Genomic DNA, 10,113 nt, shown 5'->3' on the forward strand with positions numbered 1-10,113 from the left:
ATCACATGCCATCCCTTTCTTTGGAGTAGGCAGTCCACGCTATCAGAAAATGCTATTAATTCGTAAGATTGTTCACTGCTGTGTGCCGTGCAGGGATATTCCATTACTGTTCTGAACAGCAAGTCAGATAAATAATATGTTTATTTCAAAAATGAAAAGCCGTACTAGTAGTCTGGAAGTCATCTTTATTGTTAAATTTGATACATCCTGAAGACAGACACGCATCTGTAGTTTTCCAAGTTCTTGAGTCTCTTAATGATGGCTGCTGGGTATTTCCAATGGGGGAACTACTTCCCCCGTCTCCATAATTATGTCACCCTAAGAAGTTAAAAGAAATCATAATTCTTGTTGTAACACTGTTGTTTTAGACACTGAATGAAGCACACATCCTTCTTCAGTACCACTTTTGTTCCTATTTCTGTACATTTTGGAAATATTTTCTTGCAAATCAGAAATTCCAACTATATAACTGATTTACTAAACTCACTCTTTCAAAACCACGTATACTTTGCTATACAGTGGTGCCTCGAAAGACGAAATTAATCCGTTCCGTGAGGCTCTTCGTATAGCGGTTTTTTCGTCTTGCGAAGCAAGCCCATTGACATCTTAGCGGATTAGCGCTATTAGCGGCTTTTAGCGGATCAGCTGATAAGCGGCTTAGGAAGGGGGGGGGAGGGGAAAAACCCTGCAGGAACTCGCAAGACATTTCGTCTTGCGAAGCAAGCCCATAGGGAAATTCGTTTTGTGAAGCGCCTCCAAAACGGAAAACCCTTTTGTCTAGCGGGTTTTCCGTCTTGCGAGGCGTTCGTCTTGCGGGGCAGCACTGTACAGGCAACTCTTGACTTACATGGGGTTGTGTCCCGGGGATAGCTCCTAAACCCAAAATTGTGCATTGACAAAACCCATTGGGTTCAAGGGCGGGTGGGATTGCCAAAATCTTTTTTCTTGGGTACCTGCTCCCTTTATTAATTTTTTTAAATTGCCAAGTGCATAAAGCTGGATGTGCACAAGTTAAATGCGCGTTAAGTTGCAATTTACCTGTACCATAAAAAAAAGTCTTCCTATAGCAGAGAAATGAGTATACTCCAAACCTGTTATCTGTGAGTGAAAATGTTCACTCTGGAACTGTATTTCTCATACCAGGAACAGAGAAGGACTCTTGTGTATTTACACCAGCCCCACAGAAACAACAAACACACTGCTTTCAGGGGCCCTATACACGTGGGCCAAAAGGTTGTAGGGGGATGGATGAGAATACCCTCATTCATGGTTCTTCAAGCTCTACAATTCTATGAGCCATAGGTAAAAGTTTTAATATGTGCTACTGGTTTTGTGCTTTCCCTTACCCTGCATACAAAGGGCAGGTAACCATTTTCAGCTCAATGGTCCCAATCTCTCATGGGCAGCCCTCCAGAAACTGCAGGACGGGGTGGGAGGTTGGGTAGCCAGAGGCAAAATCAGATCTGGCCAGTAAAAAAATGGGCAGAGCAACTTGCCTTTGTCCAGTAGGATACCTTTCAGTCACACAAAAGCCAGAAGTTTCTCTATACACACACACACCTCTCCTGATCCTTCGCCAAAGCAAGCAAAAGGGATCATCACAGTTCATGAACATATTTCAGCCTGGCATAAGCACTTGAAACCGCAGAGCAGGAACAGTGATGTAGATGGCCTGAGAGGCCATAAATCATAGGACTGGATGGAGACCCATTGTCTGAGGTTCTCCACTCCTGCTCTACGTAGTTGCTTTATTAATTCTTTATACAGCAGACTGCCAAAGGAATAAAAGCAAATTTTACTCACTGGGTATATCTTGGGCTTCGTCTCGACTATTCCGTATGGCCGACGCTGTGAATGAAAATAGCAATCTTAAGGATTCCAAGGGAAGTCGCCATTCTGGAAGCTCTTTGGGCATTTGTTATACCCTGTCCCATCTAAATAGCTTTTCAGTCCCTTGTAGCTTGCAACTATTTGCTATGCCGAACCTCATTGTGCCCTCTTAAGTGAGCCAAAGTCCTCCACAGCTGAGAAAAACACATCCCAATAGAACGCTTCACTCCCATGAACAGGAAGATGCAATCTGATCTTTGGCATTAGCACAAAATTACATGTACTTGTTTAGCTATTTACACTGCACTTTTGTAAGCAAAACACCTTCAGAAAGCAGCTTAAAAGTATAGCAAGTATATCTACAGTGCCTAATTCAAAAGCAACAGTATGTATGAGGAATTTTAGCCAGTCAAAGGTATTTTTTTTAATGGCAAAAGAATCAAAAAAGTTTAACTATATATTTTTCCAATACACCAATCCCCCCTTGTACTGTGTGCCTAAGAACCTACTCAATGTACTGTTAGTGCAGTCAGCTTTGACAATCTTGTTAAGCTGGGTGGGAGGAGAGCAGAAGAGAAAAGCGAAGAGGCTGTATGGCGCTTCATCTGCCAACCAGTAACTAGAAATGTCAAAGCTCATCATGCTAAAAATTTTGAAGGTTTCAGGCAGCAACTTGGCCTTGGCTACTGGATACAAAGTGTTCTGTTGTTCTAACTCCTGTTCCCCAAAAGGGAAGGGCACCTTTCAACTTCTTAAACCTGGGGGGCCGGAGTTAAACTTTACAGCCAAGATGTTGCTGGAGGAAAATGATGTCACACAGACAGGGAGTCCAGCCTCCTGGGCTTAAGAAGTTGGCCGTCTGTTTCTAAACAGCAACCTATGATTTTCAGCAAAAGGCAGGTTGGGGATGTGGAGAAAAGCACCACAGAAAAGGTGCTTATATATATTGTATATCCATAAATCTATGCTCATGGCTGGGTCCCAAAGCTGTATTACCAAAATGCTACAAAATACATACCGCTAGGTGATACTTGGTGTAATAGTGGGCAAGCCAAAAAGGAATAAGGAGCCGAACTACAAGAAACTTTGAAGCTTTGTAGGTTTTGAATACCTAAAAATAAGCAGTTTTTTCTTATTAGTTCCTGACATCTTAAGAACTTTGATATAAACAATATTTTTTCCATTCATAAAAATTAAAACAAATAGTTTATGATTAATTCACACAGGACTTTGGGCTACTTCGAGTGCCACAATATACCATGGTTAGTCATAAGAGGAACAAACTCCAGCAAGGCTTGGGGTTGCAACCTCACACCTTCTTGTCCAGCACAGCTGCAAGAAGTTCCTTGGAAGGTAAAAGCGGCTTATAAATGTAATAAACAAACAACTGCACACTAAGCGAATTGGCAAATAAGCAAGTAAAATAAATGAATACATAAACAGGGTTGTTGTGAAGATGAAACCCATATGAACTGCCTTGAGCTCCTTGGAAGATAAATTATTATTATTTATTAAATTTGTACACCAGCCCATACCCGCTGGTCTCAGGGTGGTTCACAGAATATAATCACAATATAAAAACAGAGAAATAATCAAAACAAAAACCACCCAAAGGGGTTTATAAATGTAGCAAACAAATAGGTAACTACATGAAACTGCTGGGTGGGGTTGTCAGCAGTATACTAATGACACTCAGCTTTATTTCTCCTTTACTTCTGCAGCTGAGGCAGTGGAAGTGCTGGACCAGTGTCTTGTCTCAGTAATGGACTGGATGAGAGCCAACAAACCGAAATTCAATCCAGATAAGACAGAGGCACTGTTAGTGGCTCGTTCACTAGACCGGATGGGTGGGAGATCGACTGCTCTTGCTGGGGTTACACTTCCTCTGAAGGAGCAGGTTCGTAGCTTAGGGGTCCTCCTGGATCCTTTGTTGTTGCTGGAGGCTCAGGTGGCCTCACTGGCTGGTGGCCCAGCTACACCCCTATCTGGACAGGGATAGCCTAACTACTGTTGTCTATAATAATAATAATAATAATAATAATAATAATAATAATAATATCTTTATTGTCATTGCCCCCTCTCAGGGACAACGAAATTACTTGGCTGCTCCATCCACCCAGATAGGGCACTCCACTTAAAATCAGAACAACTATAAAAACACTAATTAAAACAATATAATATAATACAGCAAGGAAGATTCGATGACTTTCAAAGTCCAGGTTTCCCATTCAGGGCCGAGATCGCTCTGGAGAATAAGCTGTTCTTGAGACGGCTCGTTCTTGTCATCATCGTCCTGTATCTCCGTCCCGACGGCAGGAGCTCGAAGAGACAGTGACCAGGATGCGATGGATCTTTTACTATGTCCAGTGCCTTCCTATGGCACCTTGTGGCATAAATCTGCTCTAAAGTGGAGAGTGGGCAGCCAACAATGCTCTCTGCTGCCTTAACAACTCTGCACAACACCATCCTGTCCTGGGTAGTACAGCTTCCGTACCACACACATAAGCCATAAGTGAGCACGCTCTCAATGGCACAGTGATAGAAGGCAAGCAGCAGTTTCTGCGGAAGATGGTTTTTCCTCAGGATTCTTAAAAAGTACAGTCTCTGCTGCGCCTTCTTCACAAGCCCCCTTGTGTTGACACTCCAGGACAGATCCTCTTGTAATTCAATACCCAAAAATCTGAACGTTGTTACCCTCTCCACACAGACCCCATCAATCAGAAGTGGCTGGACATATGTTCTGGTAACCTCAAGGTTAGATTACTGCAAGGCGTTATATGTAGGACTGCCTCTGAAGAGAGTTTGGAAACTTTAGCTAGTGCAGAATTCAGTGGCAGTTTGAGCACATTACACCGATCCTGGTTCTGAATGCAATGACTACCAGCTAGTTTCCGGGCTCAATTCAAAGTGCTTGTTTTGACCTATGAAGCCTTAAACTGCTCAGGACCACAATACCTCAAAGGCCCCCTCTTCCCATATGAACCTACCCAGACCCTGTGCCGCCTCCTCAAGAGGTCCAGAGGGTGGCAACACGAGAACGGAGCCTTCTCTGCGGTGGCTCCCCATCTCAGGGCGGATCATAGGATAAAATCACAATATAAAAACACAAAGATACATAATCGAAACAAAAACACCCCAGGGTGGTCTATCAATGTAACAAGCTAGGGATGATGGGAGTTGTAGTCCCAAAACATCTGGAGGGCCGAGTTTGCCTATGCCTGATTTGGATGAACTTCAATTGAACCGTGAACTGAAGGTGAATCGAAGTGGTCCATTCCACAGTGAACTGGGAATTAGTTCCTTTTTGGGACATCTTGAACTTGCCCTAGTTCCTTTCTGGAGGCCGAGTTTGCCTATGCCTGACCTAAACCCGCGAGGAAAGAGAGTCTCCCTTGGGCCTCCCTCCCTCCCCGCCTCACCTGCTGCCTCCAGAGCCCGCCGGGCTTGAGGAACCCCTCCCAGAAGCCTTCCACCAGGCCGGGCTTCCTCGGGGGCAGGACGGGCTCCCTGGGGCTCAGCTCCTGGTCCTTCAGCCAGCGGCGCCGCAGCGCCCTCAGCTGCTCCAGGCGAAGCTTCTCGTCGGCCGTGTAGCCCATCGTCGTCCCCTGAGGGACGATCCCGCCTCGGCCCAGCTCCGAGCCCGGAGGAGCCATCTCCACACGCCTTGCGCTCCCGGCCCCGCTGCGCGACCTTGCCCGGCAGCGGGCAGCAGCAGCAGCAGCAGCAGCACGGCGACCGAGGGACAGGAAGTGGCGTCACCCTCGCGCGCCGCCGCCGCCGCCGCAGGACCCCATAGAGATAGGAAGAAGGAAAAAAGGGTAAAGTGACACACGGTTTCATACTTTCGGCGATGCGGGTGGGGTTCTTCGTAGGCACCTTTCCCCCTCCCAGTACTTTTCAATGGGGGCTTCTTAAAAAAAGTGATTTTGTGGAGAATCCGCAAGCAGAACGCAGTAAGCGTGAAAAGAAAACCCCGGTAACGTCTTTCTATCCGGTTTTTCAGGACGGAGAGCGGCTCCCTGCTTTGCGTAGGAAGTTCGCATTTTGCCCCGGAATCTGCGGCTGCTCCGCTGCTATGCATGGCTCTACACTTTTTCTGGCTCTGGGGCGCGGCGCCCGCATCTTGAATTCGGCAGAAACGGATCAAACAGAGCAGAGAGCCGAGCTTTCCCGTTTATCACCTAAAAGAGCCTCACTTGAATGTCTGAGGTCTCCTCCCGTACTGTATTGTATATTAATTTCTATTTTATTTACGTCCCACCTTTTTATTTTATTATTTTATATTTTTATTTTATTTTATTATTTTATTATTTTATTATTTTATTTTATTATTTTATATTTTTATTTTATTATTTTATATTATTATTTTATATTTTATATTTATTTTATTTTATTATTTTATATTTATATTTTATTTTCACCCCACCTTTCTTCTTCAAGGAGCCCTGACCACATTCAAATTCATGGCATCACCCGCAGCCAGACTTGCTTTGGTTTAGCTGTTTAGCATCAAATCACCAAGCCTCACTGATGGGTGTTCAGTAGGGCTTTCTTCCGAGTAGGCATGGTTGAGCTTGAGCTGTTAAGACTGTGGGAATGAGCTGGATTTGCTGAACTATCGGGATGTGTTGATAAATGGATCAGAACATTCATCCATCCTTTTATTGGCATTATTTAGACAATAACATCATAAAAGGGAAAGAAATAAAATAAAAAAGGGAAGGAATCCATAAAACATTGGCGATTAGAACCGAAGGTTGTAGCGACCCTTCAGAATGCTATAGACTATTTCCCTCTGTAAGGATATGTTATTAAAAGATGCAGTGGGACAGGGCTCTTTTTTTCTTCTTGAAATGAGGGGTTTTTTGTTGTTGCAGAAAGCAGCAGGCAAATAGCACCCTAACTGAGCCAATGTAAAGTCAGGATTCCACTTCTTGCTCCTATACCTGCGATCATCAAGTTTTGCATACAGTGGTGCCTCGGTCCGCTAACCCAGAAATAGTACCTCGGGTTAAGAACTTTGCTTCAGAATGAGAAGAGAAATCGTGCGGCGGCAGCGGGAGGCCCACATTAGCTAAAGTGGTACCTCAGGTTAAGAAGAGTTTCAGGTTAAGAACAGACCTCCTGAACGAATTAAGTTCTTAACCCGAGGTACCACTGTACAGTGGATGCTCGGGTTGCGAATGTGATCCGTGTGAGAGGCAAGTTCGCAACCTGCAGCGCCGCGTCTGCGCGAGTCTTGATGCAGCTCTTCTGCGCATGCGCAAAGCATGATTTAGTGCTTCTGTGCATGCATGAGCGCTGAAACCCGGAAGTAACCCGGGTAATACCCGGAAGTAATTCCTGGTTCGGCGCGGCGCGCAACCTGAAAACGCGCATCCTGCAGCGTCTGTAACCCGAGGTATGACTGTATTATGTACATTGTTATATCGTTGAATTGCAACCAGTATTTTCATGATGGTTTCTAATTGGGGGAAGCCAGTAAAGGGGCCATGTTTTGCTTTAAAAGATGAGTTTTTTAAAAACACATCGGTTAATTTCTCTCTCTGTTCCCAACCTGGCGCTCTCCAGATGTTTAGGATTGCAAAACACGATGACAGCAGCTCTTACTTGAGAGTAAGATATATATCTTTATACAGGCTTCACAGGCTCTGTGAGAAGCAAACGATGTCATGATTCCAAGTTACATGACAATGCAAGAGGTTCTGATCCAAACGGAAGCTACAAAGCTGTCCCAACAGTTGACACAAAGTTTTACAGACATGGGGCTCAGTCATGAGACTCTCTCACCCTATAGGACTGCTGCACATGCATCTAGGCAGATGCTTCTGATCCCACCGATGGAGGTGATGCCTGGTTCTTGACCACAGTATTGTGCTCTGCAGGAGGGCCAGTGGAGCAAGTTGGCAGATCTGATTCCCCCTCCCCAATATCTAGAATCCCAAGGGGAGGACCACCATCCCTGGGTCCCAGCCTGCCAGACGCCCCCTGCTCCTGCTCCTTGCTCCTCTTCCATCTGGGTCAAAACATGCCAGATCCTGATGGAACCAAGGTGTCTGTGGTAGAAAACATTCCTTGATCTGTTTCTCCTGTGCGTTTTCCAGACGGTGTTCCTTGGAAGCTTATCAGAGGATCCCCACTTAGAAAAATCAGTAATCCGGATGCAATTAACGGACTAGGGAGAATTAGATAAATTAACAGGAAGGATTCGAAACCTGCGGGAGCAGAGATTCTTAGAAGATTGGAGTAAATATACGAACTATCTGAAAAGTAATTGTAATGAACAGATTACGCTAGTAGGACTGCAAGAAGTTTTGTAAGGAGGACTATTTGAAATATTGCAAGAAAGACTATGAGGAGAACTATTAGTTAATGATAATTAAGAGTAATAGAGAAATTAAGAAATGCAGAATAAGTGATAAACAAAAAACCATCAGAGGTGTTGACGGAAGTCTAAAACATTGTATAAGATAAGAAGTTATGTTGTATGACTGTTGGAAATGATATGTTTAAAAAAACCAATAAAAGTGTATTAAAAAAATAAAATAGAAAAATCAGGGAGCAGGTTTTCTAAACCACAGCTTGCCCACCACTGTGAACACTCCCCTGCTTGCAATGTATAGCAATGTCAAGAGGTATTAAATTTGTCTGGCTAGAGTGCACACTAAACTTTACCGTGTGTGTGTGTCCTGGAACATGCATCAGAATCCTTTGCAATCCAATAAACATGGAAAGAGTTCCCTAAAGGCAGAAAGTTTGAAAGTCATTGTTCTACTAGAGAGCGAGTCAACATCTTTAGTTATTTGATCTATGGAGAAAGTCAAATAAGTACAGTGGTACCTCAGGTTACATATGCTTCAGGTTACAGACTCTGCTAACCCAGAAATAGTGCTTCAGGTTAATAACTTTGCTTCAGGATGAGAACAGAAATCGTGCTCCGGCGGTGCAGCGGCAGCAGGAGGCCCCATTAGCTAAAGTGGTGCTTCAGGTTAAGAACAGTTTCAGGTTAGGAACGGACCTCCGGAACGAATTAAGTACTTAACCCAAGGTACCACTGTAATCATTTTCTTGGGGGTGGGGTGGGGGAGTCCACAGTGAAGAGGAAACAGCTGAACACGGCTCCATTTGGGCAAAAGGACTTGCCCTGCTCCCAGATTCTACTGGCTAGAGATACTGTAATCTGTGTGCATGTGTATTTATAGATGTACATATGCATGTGTATTTGTGTGTGTGTGAATCCATAGAAACTGCTGTTCGGTGCAGAAGCAGAGACAGAAACTTGGAAAAGAGAGAGAGCCACATTTGAGCTCTGGTAGCGAATGGCATTTTGTAGTGTTTCTTTGGAGACCTGATGTGGAAGCGATGGACTTCAGGCGGCTGCTTGGAACGTTTCGCCATTCAGGAAGTGCAACGGTATATTGCAGTGCCACGGAGGAGGCTGGCAAGGCAGAAGGGCAACTCTTTGGACTGCACAATAGGAACACTGTCCTTGTGGTCCTTTAACATTACAAGGGATGTCTGGGAGCACCTCTCAGATTAGAGCAGGGCAGCTAGTTGAGCAGCAGACTGTACCCAAGGTCCACCTCATCGCTACTGCTTGCTTTCCCTCCTAAGAAGACTTTAAAACAACATCTTCCCTAACTACTTTTTTTTTTACAATTGTATAGGTTTTTGCCTACCCAGAATCTACACAGTATGCTTCCTGGACTGTACACGAGATCCTGGCGTATCATTTATTGGGGAAGGCAGAGTTTTGGGGGACTCCCAGAGTTCATGGGAATGTTCTATAGTCAGAGAGTATACCTGTCACACCCCTAGAAGGCAGGTGATTAAGGCAGCATCCTTAAGCAGCAATCCTATGCACCGTTAACTGGAAGTATGCCCCTGGAAGGTGTTTCATAGCTTAACAGAAGGTAGCAGCGGCAGCAGTGATGCAGAGGTCGGCAAGCGGCTGTATAGGATAACAAAACTGTAGAGCTGGAAGGGAACCCAAGAGTCATCCATTCCAACCCTCTGTGATGCAGGAATCACAGCTAAAGAATCCCTGGCAGATGGCTATCCAACCTCTGCTCAAAAACTTCTAATGAGTCCACCACCTTCTATGGGAGTCCATCCCACTGTTGAACAGCTCCTCCCGTCAGAAAGTTCTTCCCAACGTTTGATCAGAATCTCCTTCTTGTACTTTGAAGCCATCGGTTCTGGTCCTCCCTTCCAGAGCAGGAGAAAACAAGCTTGCTCCATCTTCCATGTGACAGCCCTTGAGATATTTGAGGATGGGTTAAA

General features: G+C 44.7%; 1 protein-coding gene across 1 annotated transcript; it reads right to left on the reverse strand.

Moving 5' to 3' along the window:
* Window positions 1–168: 168 nt before the first annotated feature.
* Window positions 169–5,578, reverse strand: NDUFB6 (NADH:ubiquinone oxidoreductase subunit B6). Its single transcript, XM_083717970.1, has 4 exons — window positions 5,250–5,578; window positions 2,849–2,941; window positions 1,804–1,848; window positions 169–318 (listed from the first exon to the last, which is right to left on the reverse strand). The coding sequence occupies exons 1-4, from the start codon at window positions 5,481–5,483 to the stop codon at window positions 253–255; spliced, it is 438 nt and encodes a 145-aa protein (XP_083574096.1). The 5' UTR covers window positions 5,484–5,578; the 3' UTR covers window positions 169–252.
* Window positions 5,579–10,113: the final 4,535 nt, after the last annotated feature.

This window comes from Podarcis gaigeae, assembly GCF_964106915.1.
Source record: "Podarcis gaigeae genome assembly, chromosome: 17".
NCBI lineage: Eukaryota > Metazoa > Chordata > Lepidosauria > Squamata > Lacertidae > Podarcis > Podarcis gaigeae.